This window comes from Mobula birostris, chromosome 6 (assembly GCF_030028105.1).
Source record: "Mobula birostris isolate sMobBir1 chromosome 6, sMobBir1.hap1, whole genome shotgun sequence".
NCBI lineage: Eukaryota > Metazoa > Chordata > Chondrichthyes > Myliobatiformes > Myliobatidae > Mobula > Mobula birostris.
Window position 1 is genome coordinate 164,293,167 of NC_092375.1, and position 24,796 is coordinate 164,317,962.

A 24,796-nucleotide genomic window follows, 5' to 3' on the forward strand; every position below is an offset into this window, starting at 1 on the left:
GGTTGTGATATTATGAAGGTTAATTCCTGAACTGAAAAGAAGTGTGACCTTTGCCTTGATAGCTTATTTCACTCAACTCATCAGCTTCATTTTCACAATTAATCAGTAAAAAGTTTGTCTAGTTTTGCACAATGCCTTTGGAAACCACTTATAGCAACACATTTCAAGCATCCTGCTGTTGTTTCTCATCTTTAAACTTAATTGCGTCATCTCTTTAACACTATAAGTTATCTTCAAATTAATCAAATATTACCTAGAAATTAAATAGCAGCCATGAAGGCTCATTATATACACACGCTGAGCTGGCCCAATGGCCATTTTATTGGAGGATCCACCAATGGAAATCCTGGTGACCCATTGTGTACTACTGAACCAAGGAAAGGAAAGTGACAGTTTTATAATGATCTTTTCAATTCAAAATCCATATTGCTAGGCCTACTGGAATATATTGCATGTGTGAATTTCACAGGCAATGATTAACACACACAAAACATAATTGGTATTAAGAACAGGTAACTTACTATTTCACACATTATGTTTACCATCGCCCAAAATCTTAATATAAATCAAAGTTGAGCAGTAGTCACCAAATATTTACAGTATGTTGTTTTAATAACCTTATTTAAACTACACAATGTTCATTTATGTTCCTTATAGATCAATTTTGGGAATTTTTGTCATGACTTGTGATAAATAGTCAAGTTCAAATTGAAAGCTTGCTGTGTTTCGAACTGGGGAATGGGAGATTTGCTGTCTGATGGGTCAGTGGAGCTGAAAAGTTGGTTGAACAACACGCACTAAATGCTGGAGGAGCTCAGCAGGTCAGGCAGCAGCTACAGAGGGAAATGAAACAGTCAGTGCCCTTCATCAGGAATTCGGTGGTACAGATTACTGAAAAAAATGCAGTGGAGGCAAACAATGAAGTGCAAGGTAATAATGAGGTAAATTTTGAAGTTGAGTCCATCTTATTGTATAAGGGGTGGTTCAGTAGTCTTGTAAAAGCAAGATAGAAGCTGTCCTTGAGCCTGGAAGTTTATGCTTTCAGGCTTTTGCGTCTTCTGCCTGATGGTAGTGGAGAGAACATAGACATAGAAGAGAACAGCACAGTATGGGCTCTTCAGCTGATGATGTTGTGCTGTAGCATGAACCCTACTCCATGATTATCTAACCCTTTCCTCCTACACAGCCCATAACCCTCCATTTCTCTTATATACATGTGCCTGTCTAAGAGTTTTTTTGAATGTCCCTATTGCATTGGTCTCTACTATCAAGCTGGGCAGTGCACTCTGTAATCTGCATCACTGAAGTCTACACTCTGAGTACAAAGGAAAAAATCCTAGCTCTGACATCTCCCCTAAGCTTCCCTCCACTCTCCTTAAACAAATGTCCTCTGATATTAGCCACTACCTTTCTGGGGAAAAGATGTTGGCTGTCCACTCTATCAATACTCTCGTAATCTTATACACCTGTATCAAATCACCTCTCATCCTCCATTACACCAAAGAGAAAAGCTCGAGCTCATTCAATCTTTCCTCATAAGACATATTCTCTAATCCAGGCAGTATCCTGGTAAAACTCCATTGCATAAAGCTTCCATCCTTCCTATAATGAGTTCATCAGAACTGAATGCAATACTCCATATAGAAACATAGAAAATAGATGCAGGAGTAGGCCATTCGGCCCTTCGAGCCTGCACCGCCATTTATTATGATCATGGCTGATCATCCAACTCAGAACCCCGCCCCAGCCTTCCCTCCATACCCCCTGACCCCCGTAGCCACAAGGGCCATATCTAACTCCCTCTTAAATATAGCCAATGAACTGGCCTCAACTGTTTCCTGTGGCAGAGAATTCCACAGATTCACCACTCTCTGTGTGAAGAAGTTTTTCCTAATCTCGATCCTAAAAGGCTTCCCCTCTATCCTCAAACTGTGACCCCTCGTTCTGGACTTCTCCAACATCGGGAACAATCTTCCTGCATCTAGCCTGTCCAATCCCTTTAGGATCTTATACGTTTCAATCAGATCCCCCCTCAATCTTCTGAATTCCAACGAGTACAAGCCCAGTTCATCCAGTCTTTCTTCATATGAAAGTCCTGCCATCCCAGGAATCAATCTGGTGAACCTTCTTTGTACTCCCTCTATGGCAAGGATGTCTTTCCTCAGATTAGGGGACCAAAACTGCACACAATACTCCAGGTGTGGTCTCACCAAGGCCTTGTACAACTGCAGTAGTACCTCCCTGCTCCTGTACTCGAATCCTCTCGCTATAAATGCCAGCATACCATTCGCCTTTTTCACCGCCTGCTGTACCTGCATGCCCACTTTCAATGACTGGTGTATAATGACACCCAGGTCTCGTTGCACCTCCCCTTTTCCTAATCGGCCACCATTCAGATAATAATCTGTTTTCCTATTTTTGCCACCAAAGTGGATAACTTCACATTTATCCACATTAAATTGCATCTGCCATGAATTTGCCCACTCACCCAACCTATCCAAGTCACCCTGCATCCTCTTAGCATCCTCCTCACAGCTAACACTGCCACCCAGCTTCGTGTCATCCGCAAACTTGGAGATGCTGCATTTAATTCCCTCATCCAAGTCATTAATATATATTGTAAACAACTGGGGTCCCAGCACTGAGCCTTGCGGTACCCCACTAGTCACCGCCTGCCATTCTGAAAAGGTCCCGTTTATTCCCACTCTTTGCTTCCTGTCTGCTAACCAACTCTCCACCCACACCAATACCTTACCCCCAATACCGTGTGCTTTAAGTTTGCACACTAATCTCCTGTGTGGGACCTTGTCAAAAGCCTTCTGAAAATCCAAATATACAACATCCACTGGTTCTCCCCTATCCACTCTACTAGTTACATCCTCACAAAATTCTATGAGATTCGTCAGACATGATTTTCCTTTCACAAATCCATGCTGACTTTGTCCGATCATTTCACCGCTTTCCAAATGTGCTGTTATCACATCCTTGATAACTGACTCCAGCAGTTTCCCCACCACCGACGTTAGGCTAACCAGTCTATAATTCCCCGGTTTCTCTCTCCCTCCTTTTTTAAAAAGTGGAGTTACATTAGCCACCCTGCAATCCTCAGGAACTATCTGGTATAACCAGAGTTTTATAGAGCTGCAACATTTCGTCACAGCATTTGAGTTCAATCCCCTAACTATTGAAGATCAGCAGATCATATGCCTCCTCAACCACACTATCAGTCTATGGATCTCAGCTCTCAAATCCTTCTGGAGCCAAACATAGGCTTGCAACCAAGGTCCTGCATGCTGCCCACCTCAAAGTTCCTGCAGGCTGCCCACCACGAGGTTCCTGCATGCTGCCTCCCAGAATCCTCTCGGAGACTGCAGAGGGCTGGAACACCCAAACAATCTCCAAACTTCCACAAGCACAAGGAAATCTGCAGATGCTGGAATTTGACCAAGGGTACTGTACCTCTTCCTAGAGATGCTGCCTGACCTGCTGCATTCACCAGCAATTTTCATGTGTGTTGCTCCAAACTTACACACTCACCTTGATGTTTCAATCACCCTGGTTGTGTTAATCAGCAAACAATAGAAACCCATAACTGGCGAAATGGGGTCAAGCATTGTCTCATGCCCTGTCCCACAGCCTTCCCGCCATGAGGTTCGTGCACACTGCCTCTGCCTTCTGGAGTCCTTCCAGAGCGCTGAAGCACCCAAACGATCTCCAAGCAGCAAAATACAGACTCCAACATTTCCAGAATCACCTTCAAGATGAGAAACACACGTAAAACTAGTGGGAAAAAATGGTTTCATGATCTATCCAAAGGATGTCAACCAAAGGAGCATTGTACGTAGGCGCCATCTTGACCAGAAGCTTACCTATTTGGAAGCATATAATTCTCAGTTCAGAGGGATCTAGATATATGGTGAGCATTGTCCAATGCCCTCTGGCAGATTACTTTGGAGTGTAGGTTAACAGTTAGATCAGTGCTGCAACCTATGCACTCTCAGGTTGGAGGAGCAACAACTCATATTTCGTTTGGGTATTCTTCAACCTGATGGCATGAACATTGATTTCCCTGACTTTTGGCAGTGTTTCTCCCTCCCCCTTCCCTGGTCTTCAATTCTCCACTCTGGCTCCCCTCTTTCGTCTACTCTTCTCCTCACCTGCCTATCACCTCTCCTGGTAACCCCTCACCTTACCTTTCTCTCATGGTTGACTCTTTTCTCCTATCAGATTCCTTCTTCTCCAGCCCTTTATCTTTTGTATCTATCATCTATCTTTCCAGCTTCTTACTTCATCCCCCTCCCCCCCTCCAGCTTCCTATTGTGTCTGCTCCCCCCTTCCTTTCCAGTCCTGATGAAGTGTTGATTCATTTCCATAGATGCTGCCTGACCTGCTGAGTTCTTCCAGCATTTTGTAAATGTTGCTCTTGGGTTTCCAACATCTGCAGAATCCCTTGCATTTAGAAAATTAACATATGGGTTCTAGTTCAGAAACTTCTGACCCATCAATGGTTATCACCTCACCAACTATACTGTAAAACATGCCAGAAAAAATCTTGAAATGGAGCATTTATTTCTTAGTGTTTCTCCAACTAGATTATTCTTTGTGACAGCTTCTAAATTGGTTGTTTAATTGTGGAATGGGTTTGAATATCTACTGTATATGCAAGTTAAATACACCATTAGTATTTTTTACTTTTTTAAAATCTAAAACCTTTTGATGAGTAGCACATACTACATATATACTCTTTTCTAGACAATGAATGAACTGTTGTGCTTTCAATTTTTTTCATTACTCTCCTAATTGGCTGTTGAAATCAGGTTATAAAGTTTAATCATTGTATACTATTCATTGTGGAGTTAATTCTAAAATGAGGAGTTTAACCAAATAAAGTAAGTAACTTGCCCTCATTACTTATTTAAGCCAATCACCACTACTGGGGAGTAGGTTGCCGCCTGTACCTTTCTAGACTCCTCTGACGTAGGTCAGTCTTTCAAGTTGTTCCCAGGCGTAGCCCATCTTCAAAGCTTCTTCCTCTCCCAGGAGTGAGGTCTTTGGAGCTTCTGTTGGTGCTTCTGTAGCGCTGGGTTTTTATGGGATGGGCTTACTATCCCCATGCCCAACCCTCCTCCTTTTGCAGCCGGGTTTAGATCCGTACATGGAGGAGTTCACTCACATTGTAGAGAAGTGAAACATTTGTAATGTAGACGTTATTTTAATCTTCCAAGATGAATCTGAGAAGGAATAGATCTCAACAATAAACATGACATTCTGCAGATGCTGCAAATCCAGAGCAGCACACTCAAAATGCTGGAGGTGCTTTGAGCCATAAAGCATATTTATTTTGCATATTAGTAGCAGGTCACCGTGCAGATAATAATGTGCCCGCACTTGTCTCTGAGCTTTGCAAAGACAGTTCTCCAGATTTTGAAGTAGGCACACACTATCATCTTGAAGTGATGTTGTTGTTTTGCAAAAACATAAACTTTTCTTACTATTACTGCTGGAGCTCTCGCTGAGATGGAGCTAAGACAATTTTACCTATATTGTGTCTTAAATGTAAGATATTATCACTGTGCTTTGGGTTTACCGTAATAGGAATTTTGCCTTTTAACATTACACTGCTGACCGAGTCCATCTCTATCCAATCTGTAACAACTGGATAGATTGGGGCACCACGATGGTGTAGCGGTTAGCATGATGCTATTACAGCTCAGAGCATCAGCGTTCAATTCCAGCATCCTTTGTAAGGGAATTTGTATGTCCTCACTGTGAACACATGGGTTTCCCCAGGGTACTCTGGTTTCCTCCCACAGTGCAGAGACGTGCCGGTTAATTGGTCATTGTAAATTATCCTGTGATTAGGCGAGGGTTAAATAAGTGGGTTGCTGGGCAGTGTAGCTCATTGGGCCAGAAGTTCCTATTCTGCCTTGTATCCCTAAATAAATAAATAAATAAACTGGAAAAAGCTGGCTTTCTTGCTGGTCTTTTTATTTTGTTAAAAGGTGGCATTATGATATTAGCTCAAGATATTGTTTGAAGCTTATGGATTATCAATGCCTTGGGCATGCTCCACTAAGTGTTGGGATCCTTCAATTCCTGACCACCAGACTGCAACCAACCATGTAGACATCATAGTAAAGAAAGCTCATCAACTTTGACCTTTAACAATTTGTAGAGATGCACCAATAGAAATCATCCTATCTCGATGCATGCCGGTTTGCTCTGGCAGCAGCTCTGCATGTGACCATAAAAGACTGCAGAGTTATGGATCACAGATACCAACCTCCCCTCTACGGACTCAGTCTATACATCTCACTACCTCAATAAAGCAGCCAGCTGAAACGTAGCGGTGAGGTCCAGGCCCAGAACATACCGAATCGACAGGGCCTGGGTCCGAGAGTAAGGGATGTCCTGATGTTTGGATGATTTAAATGCCAGGCCAGATTGAAAAAGCAGGGCGTCAGGACCAGAGGCGAGAGTCGGGCCAGTTCTGCTCGCTCTCCATGACGTTTACTCGGCTCTGCACTGAACTGAGGCTGTGGCCTGCTGCGGCTGCAGTGACCACTTTCACCTCATTGCCAGCATTTTAGCTATGCTCACTGCCTCAAATTGTCCTTCCAAGTGAGGCAACACTACACCTGCAAGTCTGTTGGAGTTGTGTGTTGTATCCAGTGCTCCCGATGGATGCGGTCTCCATTGTTGACACCTGACAAAAATTGTGGGATCGCTTTGTTGAGCACCACCGCTCCAGCTGTCAAACAGCACAATTTCCCTATAGCCAGCCATTTTAATTCTTACCCCCAGTCCCATTCTGACATGTCAGTCTGTGACCTGCTGTTTTGCCATGATGATGTCACTCTCAGAGTGGAGAAGCAACACCTCATCTTCTGCCTAGGTAGCCTCCAACCTTATGGCATGAACATCAATTTCTCCTTCTAGTAATTTTTTTATTCCCTCCCTCATCCCCTTCTATTCCCCATTCTGGCCGCTTACTCTTTTCCTCACCTGCCTATCACCTCCTCTTGGTGAACCTTCTCCTTCCCAGTCTCCCATGGTCCACTCTCCTCTCCTATCAGGTTCCTTCTTCTCCAACCCTTTGCCTTTCCCACCCATCTGGCTTCACCTATCACCTTCTAGCCAGTCCTTCTATCACCCCACTTCACTTTCTATTCTGGTGACTTCACCCTCCTTTCCCAGTCCTGAAGAAGGGTCTCAGCCCAAAACGTTGACTGTTTATTCATTTCCAAAGATGCTGTCTGACCTGTTGAGTTCCTCCAAACATTTTGTGTGTGATGCCTCATCAGTCTTTGCCTGGCCAAATATTTGGAGACGCTGTTGCTCAGAATCCGCTCCATTGATTTCCCATCACTGAAATTAGGCTCGCCAGCCTGTAGTTGTCTGGCTTGCCTCTTAATTAACAGCACAATATTAGCTATCTTTGGTCTTTTTGTACCTCACTTATGGTTAAAGCTGATGTAGATATCTCTGCAACAGTCATAGTCAAAGTCACAGTCATACTTTACTGATCCCGGGGGAAATTGGTTTTCGTTACAGTTGCACCATAAATAATAAATAGTAATAGAACCATAAATAGTTAAATAGTAATATGTAAATTATGCCAGTAAATTATGAAATAAGTCCAGGACCAGCCTATTGGCTCAGGGTGTCTGACCCTCCAAGGAAGGAGTTGTAAAGTTTGATGGCCACAGGCAGGAATGACTTCCTATGATGCTCTGTATTGCTTCTTGGTGGAATGAGTCTCTGGCTGAATGTACTCGTGTGCCCACCCAGTACATTATGTAGTGGATGGGAGACAGTGACCAAGATGGCATGCAACTTAGACAGCATCCTCTTTTCAGACACCACCATGAGAGAGTCCAGTTCCATCCCCACAACGTCACTGGCTTTACGAATGAGTTTGTTGATTCTGTTGGTGTCTGCTACCCTCAGCCTGCTGCCCCAGCATACAACAGCAAACATGATAGCACTGGCCACCACAGACTCGTAGAACATCCTCAGCATCGTCTGGCAGATGTTAAAGGACCTCAGTCTCCTCAGGCAATAGAGACGGTCCAGTCCAGTTTATTGTCAATTCGTAATTAGGTATTTGTAATCCTCCACCATGTCCACCCTGACCCCCTAGATGGAAACAGGAGTCACTGGTACCTTAGCTCTCCTCAGGTCTACCACCAGCTCCTTAGTCTTTTTCACATTAAGCTGCAGATAATTCTGCTCACACCATGTGACAAAGTTTCCTACCGTAGCCCTGTACTCAGCCTCATCCCCCTTGCTGATGCATCCAACTATGGCAGAGTCATCCGAAAACTTCTGAAGATGACAAGATTCTGTACAGTAGTTGAAGTCCGAGGTGTAAATGGTGAAAAGAAAGGTAGACAAGACAGTCCTCTGTGGAGCCCCAGTGCTGATGATCACTCTGTCGGACACACAGTGTTGCAAGCACACGTACTGTGGTCTGCCAGTCAGGTAATCAAGAATCCATGACACCAGGAAAGCATCCACCGCATCGCTGTCAGCTTCTCCCCCAGCAGAGCAGGGCGGATGGTGTTGAACTCACTGGAGAAGTCAAAAAACATGACCCTCACAGTGCTCGCTGGCTTGTCCAGGTGGGCGTAGACACGGTTCAGCAGGTAGACGTCAGCATCCTCAACTCCTAGTTGGGGCTGGTAGGCGAACTGGAGGGGATCTAAGTGTGGCCTGACCATAGGCCGGAGCAGCTCCAGAACAACTCTCTCCAGGGTCTTCATGATGTGGGAGGTCAATGCCACCGGTCTGTAGTCATTGAGGCCACTGGGGCGCGGGGTCTTCGGCACAGGGACGAGGCAGGACGTCTTCCACAGTACAGGAACCCTCCGGAGCCTCAGGCCCAGGTTGAATACATGTTGAAGTACTCCACATAGCTGAGGGGCACAGGCTTTGAGCACCCTGGTACTGACACCATCCGGTCCTGCAGCCTTGCTTGGGTTGAGACGTTTCAGCTGTCTTCTCACCTGTTTAGCTGTGAAGCCCACCGTGGTGGTTTCGTGTGGGGAAGGGGTATAGTCATGAGAGCAGGGTGGGGGACTGTGAGGAGGGGTAGGATGGGAGAGTGGAATATGTGTTGGTTGGGGGCCGACAACAGATGGCTCATGTGGGGGATGGGCAGAGGCCACAATGTCAGATCTGTTAAAGAACAGGTTAAGTTCATTGGTCCTGTCCACACTGCCTTCAGCTCCTCTGTTGCTAGTTTGCTGGAACCCAGTGATGGACCTCATCCCCCTCCAGACCTCTCTCATGTTGTTCTGCTGGAGTTTCCACTCAAGCTTCCTCCTGTTCCTGTCTTTAGCCTCCCTGATCCTGGCTTTCAGGACCCTCTGTATTGCCCTCAGCTCCTCCCTATTTCCATCTCTAAACGCCCTCTTTTTAGCGTTCAGGATGTCCTGAATGTCCTTTGTCACCCATGGCTTGTTATTTGAATAACAAAGGACAGTTCTTGTCGGAACATTGCAGTCCACACAGAAGCTGGTGTAATCAGTGATGCACTCTGTGAGCCCATCAATATCCTCTCCATGTGACTCACAGAGTGCCTTCACACATCAAAGTTGCTGGTGAACGCAGCAGGCCAGGCAGCATCTCTAGGAAGAGGTACAGTCAACATTTCGGGCCGAGATCCTTCGTCAGGACTAATTGAAGGAAGAGCTAGTAAGAGATTTGAAAGTGGGAGTGGGAGGGGGAGATGCAAAATGATAGGAGAAGACAGGAGGGGGAGGGATGGAGCCAAGAGCTGGACAGATATCTCTGCCAGAGATATTTCATTCCAGCAGCAGAGCAGGATTTTATGGCGATTTCTCAGCAGTGGACTTGTGTGATAAATTGTGAATGACCCTGAAAATCACTTCCCTGAAGAACATAAATATTATCTGTCTCAATAAATCATGAATTTACTCCTTTAAATCTTGGTTGGAATTTTAACAAAGGGCAAAGATTTGCTGATGTACTTGCAATTAAGCATGTATTTGCACGTTGGCCCTTGGGACCCAGTTACAAAAGCAGCGAAGTAGTTGGCACTTCCACAAAGTGTGCATAGATTAACCGGCACCAATTACCAGTGAGGAACCAAGCCCAGTTAGTTCATCCCTTTCTCTAAACTTGTTAAAACTTTGCTCCAATAAACCTCAAGGGTTGATCAAAAAGGCAAAATCAAACAAGCGATGTACACAATACAACACCCACACTCAATGTTTTAAGAAAAGCTTCCTCCCCGCTGCTATCAGAGATCTGAATGATCACCTCAGTATTTGTCCTTTGCACCCCCTACTTTCTAAATTATAGTTTTTTTTTGTCTTGCGCTGTACTGCTGCCATGAAACAACAAATTTCACAACATATGTCAGTGATAATAAAACTTGATTCTGATTAATTCTTTTTCACTAAGCAAAATGTAACAGGAAACCTCTCCAGATTTCTGCAGAAATAGCAAACAAGGATCTCTGGCCTGAATCCCAAAGTTTAAAGGCAAACATAAACAATCAAATTTTACTCCTCACTGTTTTGCTGCAGATTTGTTCTTTTGCATGGCAGCAGCAATTCAATGTCAGGCCAAGTCTGGAAGGGATCTAGCTACTAACTACCATGGAATATTTTGCACTAATTTAAAAAACTCTAGAAGAGGGTTATCCAATGTGGTTTGTGAATAAATACTTCTATTTTGGGTCAAGGGTACCATACTATTTGTGCTTTGAATTTTAAAGGTTTTTACCCATATCTAGACCCATGATTATGTCACATGGTCTTTCAAAGCACAGTGTGTTCGGTTTTTGGTACAGTATTTTGATTCATTTCCAGATAAAAGGAAGCATTTCCTTGCAAAGAAGCTTATTTTTTATAGGTAGTTGGAATGACTTAAATCTTTTTTGAACCCTGAGAGCAATTTGAAAAAGTTAATCCATAATTATTCACTAAAATTCTTCAAAATTGAGCCCTCAGCCATTAATAATGAAAATTCATGCTTTATTTAACCACAATGTTTCATAGCATCAAGCAACAGGATTAGGTGACTTCTACAAGAAATTTAGCTGTTAGCGCCACGAGTATTCAGTGTTTCAATGGGATTTACAGGTCTGTTGTGACGTAAGCAAAAAAGGTATAATGTGGATGACTGTGAGGAAATGCATTTTAAGAGGAAAAGGGAGAGAGTGCTCAAACGCGTTGGTGAAATAAAATTGTGTATCTTTTTAGCCTTATTAAATTCTTAGATTGTTTATTTCACTACAAAGATTAAATATAGCTGCTTCATTATGTAATATGACCTTCAGAGTTGTTTTATGGCATGCTATTTGAATGTCTGATCTGTTCCTGAAAGTTCTGGTGTAAAGTTGACATTTAGTTTTCCCCAACTCTGCTATTATTAGATGAATATATATTGTTATATGACTATTTGCATTATATTGAACTTCCTAGATTACAGTTTTAAAGTGCTCTTGTTGACATTGGGTACAAGTCTCAACAGCAATGTCCACTATTCATGAACAAAGTTATTTAAAAAAACACACATTTTGCTGCTCTCTGCATATATTTGAGACATGGCAGACTCTGTACGCTGATTCATGTGAGGCAGATGTCTGGATGTACAAATGTATAAACTCCACCGCTTGCAAACACTCAACCTATTTACAGCTCATACATATGAAGGAGCATCTGAGAGATTGGCCGTATGGATTTGCTGGCTGTTGTGGGGCTGCAAGCATCCTCAGTCATCTGCGAATTTGGTTCAGGGTCACAATTCAATTTGCAAACTATTCAGTTTGCAAACAGTTCACAGGAACGGAATCCTGTTATAATCTGTAGTTTCCTTCTCAACCTAATTTTTAAAAGCATAAAATATATTTTATGTTTTAGAAATAAAGAATGCTTTTTTGACAGATTTAATAACTGATAACAGCATAATTTCAAATTATGTTTTTTTTCATATTCAATAAATAAAATATATAGGTATAGATAGGGTAAATGCAAGCAGCCTTTTTCTACTGAGGTTGGGTGGGACTACAACCAGATTCATGGGTTGAGAGTGAAAGGTGAGAAGTTTAACGGGAACATGAGGGGAAACTTCTTCACTCAGAGGGTGGTGAGAGTGTGGAATGAGCTGCCAGCACAAGTGGTGCATGCGAGCTCAATTTCAATGTTGAAGAGATGTTTGGATAGGTATATGGATGGTAGGGGTACAGAGGGCTACGGTCTCAGTGCAGGTCAATAGGAGTAGGTGGTATAAATGGTTTGTCACAGACTAGATGGGCTGAAAGGCCTGTTTCTGTGCTGTACTTCCCTACAATTTTATATTGGTAACATTGCTGCTTATGAAAGATGAATTATTTAACATACATGCAAGTTCACCTATCTGTAAAGAACTTCCAGTGGTTGTTACGATCATTCTCAGTAACTGGCGTAAAATTAGCAGAAACTCAAGAGTAATTCTAGCTTTTAAGAGCTTCTAAAATAGGCTTCTTTAATTATGAAACAAAAGCAGAAAATGCAGGTCGTGCAGCATCTGTGGAGTGCGAAACAGAGTAAACATTCCAGGTTGTTGTTTGTTCGGAGATGTAGCATGGCAGCAGGTCCATCTGGTCCAACGAATCACCCAATTACACCCACGTGATCATTTAACCTACTAACTCACGCATCTCTGGAATGTGGAGGGAAACCAGAGTACCCGGAGGAAACTTGTGCAGTCGTGGGGAGAACATAAAAAGTCCTTACGGACAGTGGCGAGAACTGAACCTCCAAAGCATTGCACTAACCATTATGCGACTGCTGCCCCTAGATTTTATTTCAGACTTCTAGCATCAAAAGCCATTTCTTCTTCAACTATTTATATTGTGCTTGTTAATGTTTTCTGATTGTGCTGTGGTTTTTCCCAACAATCAACTAACACAGTTGCATTTTTTGAGCAGTTTATTTCCGCAAAACATCAACTTATGCCTTGTAAGCGGTAATTCAAGTAATACCATTCCATTTGCTTTTGATGAAATCCTGGAACCTTTTCATATTAAAGTGTGACATATATGCATATTTTTATTACCTGAAGTTCGTGTTAACAGTTTATTTTAGGGACCTGCCAAACATATTGGGGGGTGGGGCGGGGTGGGAAAAGCACTGAAAGCTTAATTTCATTTCAAAACCTATTTTCACAAAAGAGGATTTTTGCCAGTGAAGATGAAATCATGAATAATGAAAGGCAGTCACGATAACATACCAGAGGTTAATGAATCAAATTATATGGCATTAAATGATTGTTTCCAACAGGATACTTCAAAAGTTAATCCCATCATTTTGAATAAATAATTTATGTAAAGATTAGCTGGGAATAACTTGTTTGCTCTATCCGTAGCTATTTCTTCCACAACTCTGGATAAGTGGAACCAGCACAGTCAAGGGAATGACCTTAAAATAGAACATAAAATTTAATCATTTCCATAATTTTTTCCTCCTGGTCAGTGTCAATTCCAACTGACCAGTCCAATTGAAATCTGAGGAAGGATGATAACTTGGAAGAATAAAATGAAAAAAATCTTCATGGGTGTTCCGCACTTGGACTCTTCCCGTGGCTATTAATGCTAGAACTACTAATCACAATTAAGTTAACCATCAGCAGGCAAAGTACATTTCAGAACAGGAATTATCTGCTGGATAAGGTCATCTCAAGTGGCTTTTGTGCACGTCAAGTGTGTTGTTGAAAGTACTGAGAATGGGAGAGATGTACGTCCAGATCTGGTAGAGAATACAGAGGATCTATTGGGATGCAGAAATTTTTAATTTAAGTGTACAGATTACAGGCTGGTGAGAGATGGTATTTTTTTTTAAAATTCAAATTACTTTTATAGAAGTAAAATATGCCACTTAGTAATATACGGCAATTTTCTCATTGATATACAGCCAGTATCCTACAATTGCACGTTTTATTTATGAAATTATTTGTGTTTCAACAGGTCTCATGTATATAGATGGGGATTGATTGAAGTGAGACATTGACAGTAGGAGGTTACACTGATATTGCAGGCTAAGGGTTTGTTGCAAATATCAGCAGAAAGACTTACTCGTAGCTAAATGACGAAGTAAGCCTTTCTCGAGTGCGATGAATTCTCTTCTGCTTTATTTGTCAAAATAGCATGTGTTCTACAATTATGAATGGCCAAATAAATGGTTTTACAGTATTAACATGGAAAACAGATTTATTGTCGTTTTACACTTAATTGTCCATTACCTGTAAGTTTTTGTATAAAAACAATTCACTGAATTTCTGGATGAATTCTTTACCTTTTGAGATTGCAACTGATAATGCTACTGTACATGTATTTCATTAACTTTTTAAAATCATTTGGAAGCAACAATTAAGCTAATCAATTGTGTTCGTAATACTACAGACATCTTTTCTCAGAGAAGATATCTAAACACAATCAAAAACACTTTGTTATGTGCTCCCTTGTTTGTATGATCTGTGTCCATTGTTTCCTGGCTTGTTTCAATTCTGCCAACACAGTGAACTGTATCCAAGATAGATATTTGGAATGATACAACCATGTGTTCTAGGAACATCTTTGCATGTATCAGCCAAGTGTTTTCCATACTGTGTATTTTAACCTGCAGCACTGTGCTTCACATAGTCACTCTCTCTCATTGTGTTAGTGGCATGCTTCCTATAAGTTCCTTTGTTTGAGTAGAATGATGATATTAACAAGTTGAGTTAATACAAATCTTTCAATAGAGGCACCCGTTTAACATATTAATTACTGAAAATATTGATGGCTATTTTCTCGCACAGGCTGATTGTGTATGGTGCCTATTATTGAAAGTTCGTTTTGTATTGTTGTCTGTAAAGTTAGTGAAAGTATGAGAAATGAGCCTGATTGCATGGTTCATTTGTTCTCCTTTGTAGAGCCAAGCCGAGGCACACTACAAAGGCAGTAAACATGCCAAGAAGCTCAAAGCACTGGAGGCCACGAAAAAAAAGCAGAAAACTGCTCCTACCAAGGACAGCACAAAGGCCATCACCACCTCCACCACAACCACTGCAATCACTCCCAACAGCTCAGAGAAAACAGGTTAAAATAAACTTTTGTTCTCCTCATTTGTGTACTTTCTTTTATTTGTGTTGTATGTTTGCATGTTAGTGCTTATTTCTGCTTTTATTGCTACACGTTTTATTAATGCTGTTTGCTTGATCCTTGACTGGCTGACTAATTATTTAAGAATGATGGAACAAATAGCATTTAAAATATGACCTCAATCAGTGCAGCAGTAATTTGTTCCATTGTATCAAATGGTTTGGCTGTATATAATAAACAATTTTAGTTCCATGAAATGATAAATTATATGTTCAGCTACGTCCCAAATTCTCTATGGTTTTTCATACAATCCACTCTGATAATTACATATTTTCCTCCCTTTTCCATTCACTCGTGCTGGGCAAATCAGTCTGTTGAATAAAGAGAATTGAGAACTATTCAAAGATCAAAATTTTTTAAAAGAAGTCAGGAATTTTCATAGTCTCTGCGGTCGGTACTAGAGAGGACCATTCAACCAATCAGAGATAACTTTACAAGACCACTCAACACCATGGACTTGTAAAATTACATGTTTGGATACTGGCTGGGTGCTCCATTTTTCAAAAAGTCTTGTGTATGGGTCAATAACTTCAGTTTCAATGAATATTATTTGACTACTTTATAATTTATCTCCTGCATTATAATATGTGTGACAACAAGCAAGTTAAACAAATGTAGAGCATTCTGTAAGAAATGTAGTTTTATTTCAGAGTTCTTTGTCTCATTTCACATCAGCACAAATTGCATTCTAAAAGTCTATAATTAGAAAAATACGATACAAAATTTTATCTATAATGACATATGTTGACTAGTTAATAAAGTCACAAAGCTTTTTATTGTTTTCTCTGAACCTCTTCTACTGATGGTAGTTTCTAAGATTTTTCTTGCATGGGTTCTGTTGTGTATACTTCTACCCCAAGGGCTTTTTCGCCTCATTTCTCAGAACAGCTGGTGAATAACTGAATATTTCTTGTGGCAGTTCTAACTTATTATTCAGGAAATAGATTCCATAAAGAATTAGTGACTCTTTGAGTTCTCATCATTGCAATAACAACATCTGAAAATTCCATTGCAATTGTGCTTTCATTAAATAATAATTTCAATGCTGAAAGCATTTATTTTGGTTTCACTGATAGTTCATTGTTTTGCCCAAGTATAACATCTTGAGGCACTTTGTAGTGTTTTCAGAAAAACTTTGATGCTGAGCCAAACCAGGAGATGATAGGGCTGATGATCAGAAATTTGGTCATGGAACTAGGAATCATCTTAAAGAGAAAAGAAGTTGTGTGCCTTTGGGGAATAGAATTCAATGCTTATTGCTTTGGCAGCTCAAAATGCAGCCTTTAGTGGTGGAGATTCTCAAGAGACTAGAGTTACAAAATTGAAAGACTGTAGGTTTCTCAGAGTTTCAAAGTGCTGGCGATCACCGAAGAAAGCAGATTGAGAAATTTTAAAGCAATGGTTATTATTAAATAGGTGCAGGTACGGTCAATGTTTATTGGAGCACTGAGTGTTTAGTACTGGTTGCTCAGGGATGGAGGAGCAGAGTTCTGAATAACCTTATGTTTGGAATGAAGGAGATAGAAAATAATGCTTTGATACACAATTTATCAGAAATCATGAAGAGACCTTCAGCAGCAGATGAGCTAAGAGTAGAATACCTTTTGAAAGGGAAGTCTTGCCTAGAAAATTAACCCACTTGTGCTGGTTTTAATTGCACAAATAGCACTTTAAAGCTCTGCATTGCATGAGTTAAGGAAATAGCACCCATTTGCATTAGGAATGGCACCTAATGTGAAAGTGTCCGGACAAGCTGTTGACCCTAGCACGGCGACGATTCCACGGGTGCCATTCCTTCAGCTATTGACATCATCAATGTGCGTGATGTCCATTTCCAGGCATAAATTGGCCTTTTGGGTGCAACTTATCACTTTCATTGTTCACTCACAGTTCAACTAGGAGTGCATCGTGCTACTTTCCAGCTTTGTTCGTGATTTGAAGGGACACTACTGACATGAAGACTCCTGGGCACCTTCAGAACTCACTGGGGGCTGCTCAAGCACCATCCAAAGTCTTCAGAGTATGCTGCAACTCACAGTGAGTGCTTTTTCCTGCATTTAAGTGCTCACATGCTCATACAAAAGGGGCCTCAATAGTCACATCAATGGAAGCTATCTATAGTGGGGGAATGGATTTGGTGAAAATTGGACAGGGACCACAGGCAGGAGACATGCACATACATACTAAAGAATAATCTATTCCCAAAGTGTTCAGAAATAAGTAGTGTAGAGTATTTAATATCTCAGTAATATTTGAGTAATATTGTAACTACATTGTTTTATTAAGGATTCTTTATTTACATAGTTCTTTTATGAGTTATACATAAGAAGTATATATATGTCATCACACCACCACATCATATTTGAGTAACTGACTAAAGTAAAATGTAATAAAACTAAAAGTACATGCATTTTCCCCGGCTCCTGTGTTTTTCTTTCAAATAGTTTTATGTTTTGGAGTTACAAAACATAACAATGCCGATGAGCTAGTTTTAAAACAAACCTGAGATGACTTAACTACACGTTGAATAGCAGTATATATTTTTCCTTTGGAAGGAGGGAGAGGGTGAGGTTCTAGTTTAAAAAAGCAGCACTTTTTATCTTTGCAAAGGGAGAGAGACGTTTGAGTTTTAAAAAAGGCAAAAAATGGGCAAAATTCATGGGTTCATAAACAGTATCGGGAAATAATAATAATAACAAAATAAACTAGCCAAAATGAGCTTTGCTGATATCATGAAAGTAATGCAGGAACACGTAGAACCAGAAACATTGTTGATTGCAGAACACTTTAGTTTTCATAAGCGGAATCAAAATGTCATCGTACATGACTGAATTGAAGAAATTGTCAAAACATTGTCAGTTCAGTGATGGGTTTAATAATACACTGAGAGATTGTTTAGTTTGTTAAATCTTACAAAGAGAGCATTCCTAACTGAAGCACAACTCACATTTAACAGAGCAGTTGAAAACAATGTATCAATGGAAACAGCAGATAGAGATGCTATTGAGTTGCTTTCAGGAATGAAAGTAAGCATGAGCCAAACTGCAAAACTAAACGGAACCTGCCTGCCAAACAAGTTGTGTTTTTCCATTGTGGAAGGGGCTCACATACACTAGACAGATTTAAATGCGAAACTTGCAGAAAATGCAATAAAAACAGGAAGAGAAAAAAAGACAAGGTGTTTCAAAGAGAGCACTAATTCGCTTGCTGTTGAGAAAACTCTCATAATGAGGAGAATAACACGGAACTGAGTAGGCTTGAGATTTATAATGTGAAAACCAACAAGAGACGAGCACTATGGCTTTCACCAGAAGTGTACAGCAAACTAATTAAAATGGAGTTGGTCACTGGCTCAGCTGTTTCGGTCATTCCACAAAATGAGTTTGAATGGCATTTCAAAGATACTAAACTGAAGCCTGCAGATATCCAACTAAGAACTTATACTGGAGAAAAGATAACTCCCATGGGAATGATATTCATAATAGTAAAATACAACAACCAACCAGCCACATTGGGCTTGTACATGGTGAAAACAGGAGGGCGAGCATTGTGGGGCCATAATAGGCTGAGGTAACTACAAATTGATTGGAGATCCATCCACCATTTGCATGCCACATCCCCTGCAGTAGAGTTAACTGAAAGCAAGTTAAGAAAGGTATTGGATGATGCCACAGCAGTGTTCACGATGCCATTGGAAAACTCAGACATATCAAGGGTAAAATAGTGCTGAATGAAAATTCCACACCCGTGTTTTACAAAGGCCATCCAGTTTCTTATACCACAAAGTAGCCAATGAACTAGATCGCATGGAGGCTGAAGGAATTCCTCCAAGGTTGAGTGAAGTCCATGGGCAGTGCCAGTTGCCCCAGTGGCCAAGGGGATATCTGTCAGGATCTGTGGTGATTTTAAGGTCACCATCAACGTATACTGAAAGTAGATCAATGCCCTTTGTCCAGGATAGAGGATATCTTTGCAAACCTTTCTGGAGGGATACACTTTAGCGAAGTGGACTTAGCAGAGGCCTAACTACAAATGGAGACGGAAATAGATTCCAAAGTGTTTCTCACCATAAACACTCACAAAGGGCTTTATTGCTATAATAGGCTTATTTTTGGAGTAGCATCTGCACCTGCACTCTGGCAGAAAGTTAAAGACTGGGTGCTGTGTGACTGCCCAGGCACTCAGTGTAACCTGGATGACATCATTGTTACCAGTGAGGATGACAAGGAACATCTCCAAAATCTCAAGACATTTTTAAAAGAATTAGAAGATTATGGGCTCAAAGCATGACACAACAGGTATGAGTTCTTTAAGCCAAGCATCACTTATTGTGGTCACATCATTGACACACAAGCATTACACAACCATGCTGAGAAAATTCAAGCAGTATTGGATACCCCAAGACCAAAGAACGTGTCACTGTTGCAGTCCTGGCTACTGTGCTCCACCTATTGAACTCATTACTACAGATCGAGAAGAAATGGCAATGGACTAAGCTGTGTGATGTGGTTTTCCAAACGACAGATCTTGACTTTGGTGACGTCAGACACTGTACTCACACATTATGATCCTCATCGTACAGTGAAGCTTGCCTGTGATGCCTCACCTTATGGAATCAGTGCAGTTATGTCACATGTTATGAGCGATGGAAGTGAACATCCCATAGCCTTTGCATCAAGTTCCCTTACTGCTGCAGAGAAAAATTACACACAGATTGACACAGAAGCCTTGAGTCTGGTTTGGAGTGTAAAATGCTTCAAACAGTACTTGTATGGAAGAGAGTTATCCCCAGCTCCCATATTTTTCTTTCAATTAGTTTTATGTTTTGGAATTACAAAAGGTAACAGATAATTCTTTAAAGGGTATCTGTTGTCTGTGTGTGAGTTACAATGATCTTTGTGTTGTGGGGGGCGGGATGCTTTTAAGGGATGAGGCTCAAATTAAAAGTTCAAAGTAAATTTATTATCGAAATATATATATATGTCACCATATGCAACTGTGAGATTCATTTTCTTGCAGGCACTCGCAGTACATACAAGAAACGAATAGATTCAATGAAAGACTGCACCCAACAGGATAGACAAACAACCAATGTGTAAAAGATAAGAACTGTGCAAATACAAAAAGAATGAAAAAGAGAAATAATAAATAAGCAATAAATACTGAGAAGATGAGATAAAGAGTTCTTGAAAGTGACTCTGTTAGTTGTGGGAACAGCTCAGTGATGGGCAAGTGACATTATCCCTTCTGTTTCAAGAGCCTGATGGTTGAGGGGTAGTATCTGTTCCTGACCTTGGTGGTGTGAGTCCTGAAGCTCCTGTACCACCTTCTTGATGGCAACAATGAGGAAAGAACATGACCTGGATGGTATCAGTCCCTGCTTTCCTGCGACAACGCTCTGTGTAGAGGTTCTCATTGGTGAGGACGGCTTTACCCATGATGGGCTGACATGCATCCACAACTTTTCACAGGCTTTTCCATGCAAGAGCACTTCTGTTTCTATACCAGACCATGATGCAATCAGTCAATATACTCTCCAACACACTTCTATAGAAGTTCATCAAAGTTTTAGATGACATGCTGAATTTTCGCAAACTTATAAGAGAGTCACTGCCATACTTTCTTCGTAATGGGATTTACGTGCAATTAGGTAGAAGTGTGTGTGGCAGAGTGTCCACAAATACACAAAATTAGGTGATGTTCTTTGGGGTACAGCACAGGAGTATTTAAATGCATGATGCAAAGCAATTTTTTTTAATGTTTTGTCCAATTTTTGCACTTGATGAGGTTAAGAGGTTTCCCAGCCAAATCAGCATGGCGGTTGTTGTCAGATCTGGGCCTGGACGAAAGGAGCAAAAAACAAGCAGCTTGTAGGATGGGAGAAGAGGCAGAACAAGCCTCTTGTTGGATTTGGAGTAGGCAAGAGGAGGCAAGCTGGAAGCCAGGAGCAGATGGGCAGTGATTTGGCCACCACTGCCGGCCCACCAACTGGCGAGTGTCGTGGTTAAGGGTCGAAACACTTGGTGAAGGTTGGGAACCACCTGATGACATCTGCTCCTGGCTGAAGGCTACGGTTACCTTATAAGGTAACTGGAGAATGCACCCTAACAGGTGTATGTAACAAATACATGCTGCTGACAGGATTCATTTAACACACGAAACACTTGGTGCAATCCGTTTTTTGCTAAGATGGTATTGCTTATCATGTGAATGTGCGGTCTGAAATTCATCTCATGGACAAGAACGACAACAAGCATATAAACAATGTGGTTAAGCTTCAGACATTTGCTGAAAAGGGGACTGGTTTTAGTTCTTTAAGAATGGAGTTTCTGGTGTAAACTGTAGAGTTCCTAATGGTGAGCTTAAATTTTTGCTCAAGCAGTTTTGGATGTCAGGCAAAGCATTCTGGTAATTCAGACAATGGAAGTACTAAGGGAAGTGCTGGCAAGGTAGACTAAAGATGCTGTCTGCATACGTGTGGAAGCTGATTTTTCATTGTACCCTGCCATATCTAAATCAGTGGATCCAGGGTGAGGTAGGTCATGGCTTAAAGATTTTGCTGTGAAGGCTACACACTGATTTTGTTAACTTTATTCATGTGCTGTCACCAATTGTTCAGCAATCATTCAGTTTCTCTTCAACTGAAAGGCTTGCTGGTCCATTGTGGTTAAAAGTTAACCACACTGATGGTTTGAAATCTTATTTAGGCCTGACCATGTAAAGTTACCATTGTTAATTCTCTGAAGAATAATAGTGAGTCAAGTGTGTTTCCTAGCTTACAAATGTTTTTCCAGTAACCTAGTCAAAATAAATCAGAATCAGGTTTAATATCACTGGCATATGTCATCAAATTTGTTGTTTTGTGGTAGCACTACAATGTCATGCATAATAATAAAAAATTATAAATTAGTATAAAACATATCTATAAAAATAAATTAAATAAAGAGAGCAGAAATAGTGAGGTAATGTTCATGGGTTCATTGGCCATTCAGAAATCTATTGGCAGAAGCCAAGAAGCCATTCCTGAGATGTTGAGTGTGTGTCTTGTACCTCCTCCTTGATGAGAAGAGGGCATGTCTTGGATGACGAAGATCCTTAATGATGGATGTTGCCTTTTTGAGCCATCTCCTTTTGAAGGTGTCCTTGATGCTGGGGAGGCTCGTGCCCATGGTGGAGCTGGCTGAGTTTGGAACTTTCCGCAGCTTTTCCGATCCTGTGCAGTGGCCTCTCCATACCAGACAGTGATGCAATGTTCTGATAAATGAACAAAAGACGGGAACAAGGATAGATCTTAGTGGTAGTAAAGTGATTGGAAGGAATTCTGAAAGGAAGGATTTATTTGCATATTCACATACACAATGAATAGGAGTGACCTGGGGAATACTGTTGAACATGAAACCTTGGAGTATACACTCAGTGTTCACTTTAGTAGGTGTCCCCTGTGTTTAATAAAGTGGCGACTGAGTGTATGTGTATGGTCTTCTGCTGCTGTGGCCCATCCATCTCAAGGTTTGACATGTGCATTCAGAGACGCTCACCTGCACACCACTGTTGTAACACGTGGTTATTTGAGTTACTGTCGCCTTCCTGTCAGCTAGAACCACTCTGGCCATTCTCTTCTGACCTCAGTATAATTTTTAGGTGTTTTTGCCAGCAGAGCTGCCACCCACTGGATTTTTTTTGTTTTTTCACACCATTCTCCAGAGACTATTGTTCATGAAAATCCCAGGAGACCTGCAGTCTGTGAGATTCTGGCACCACCAATAATTCATTCCATGGTCGAAGTCACTTAGGTCACATTTCTTCCCCATCCTGATGTTTACTCTGAACAGCAACTGGACCTCTTGACTATGCCTGCATGCTTTTATGCACTGAGTTGCTGTAACATGATTGGCCGATTAGATATTTGCATTAAGGAGCAGGTGTACCAAATAAAGTACAAATTTCCCTGAAAATGGACTGATTAGGGATAGCCATCCTGGCTTTGTGTGTGAGAAATTGACTCTTATCAATTTGATTGAGATTTTTGAAGAGGCAACCAAGAGCACTCATGAAGACATGGTGGTAGATGTTGATCACATAGACTTTAGGAAGTCCTTTGGCAGTGCCTTTCATGGTAGGTTGGTCTGGAAGCTTAGAGCTCATGGAATCTGGGGTGAACTAGCAAATTGGATGCAATGTTGGCTTGATGGTTGCACAGGGTTTTTAGAGTGGAGGCCTGTGAACGAGAGTGTGAGTGTACCACAGGGATTGGTTCTGGGCCTTCTTGTTTTTTTTGTCCTTTATATTAATGATTTGGATGAGAATATCGGTGACATGATTAGTAGGTTTACAGATGACATGGAAATTGGCCAATGAAGAAGGCCTACGACAGAATTTAGATCAACTTGGAAAGTGGGGAAGGGAAGAGTAGGTGGAATTTAACTCAGACAAGTGTGTAGTGATGCATATTAGGAAGTTCCCTGAAAATAGGAATATAGGTAGATAAGGTGATGACAAAGGTATATGGCATTTTTGGCTTTGTCACTCAGATACTGAGTGTAAGTGTTGGGGCAACAATTATACAGTGTATCCATTAGGCTCATTCAGAATATTGTGTGCACTTCTAAAGTTCAAAGTGCATTTGTTATCAAAGTATGTATGCAGTATACAACCCTGAAATTCGTCTTCCCCGCAGACAGTCATGAAACAAAGAACCATGGAACCAACCCGTTCAAAGAAAAACATCAAACATCAAATCCCTCCTCCCCCCCAGCACAAAAGAATCGGGCAAACGGCAACAAAAAAGGAATCGAAAACACAGAATACAAAACACAAAAGGCATATTTCAGTGCCGTTCAGTCACCGTGCTGAAGGAAGAATGTAAATCAGCTAGAAAGGGCGCAGGAAAGAATCACAAGGTTACTACTGGATTGGAGAGCTTGAGATATAAGAAGAGACTGGATAAGTAGACCTTTTCTCCCATGAACAAAAGAGGCTTAGAGATGATATGAATGAGATATATAAAGCTATGAAAGGTATTGATAAGTTAGAGAACTAGTGTCTAGTTCCAATGGTAGGGTTGCATAATACTAGACAGCAATGGCTTAAAGTGTGAGGAAGGAGGTTTAGAGAAGATCTGAGGGGTAATTTTTTCATACAAAATAGTTGGTATCTGGAATAAGCTGTGAGAGAAGGTGCTGGAAGGTGCAGTATTTCAGAGTAGTCTTGATGGGTATTTGAATGAGCAGGGCATAGAAGGATAGGAAATTAATGCAGACAAGTGGGATTAGTATAGATAGGCATGAGGGCTGGCATAAGCACAGTGTGCCAAAGGGCCTGTTTCAATACCGCATGACTGTTTGCACATCAAAGGAAGAGTGGAAAGAGGAGCAATTGTGGTTGATTACCTGAGAGAGAAAATTTTATTGATTGTGTTATTGATGGTCAAAAGTTGAGCAGGAATACAATTAAGGGAGTAGGTGCATTTTATGCACAAGAACTTTGAAAAGGCATGGGGTAAGAAAAAATACCCAGGAAAAATACAACTTCAGGGATAATACAAAGAAAAACCTTGGGGAACTTTGACTGATAGGATTGGAGAAAGGAATCAAAAAAGATTTTAATTTTTATTTACAAATACTAATAATTCCTTTGGTCTTT

The 24,796-nt window shown here is 41.1% G+C and overlaps 1 protein-coding gene across 5 annotated transcripts in view; it reads left to right on the top strand.

The window, feature by feature from the left end:
* znf385b (zinc finger protein 385B) overlaps positions 1 to 24,796 on the top strand; it is a 307,211-nt gene that overhangs the window by 233,616 nt on the left and 48,799 nt on the right. For all 5 annotated transcript variants that reach the window (XM_072259629.1, XM_072259631.1, XM_072259630.1 and 2 more), the window contains one exon: positions 14,926 to 15,091. In XM_072259629.1, coding sequence (XP_072115730.1) covers positions 14,926 to 15,091 — 166 coding nt within the window. The remainder of the gene's footprint in view (positions 1 to 14,925; positions 15,092 to 24,796) is intronic.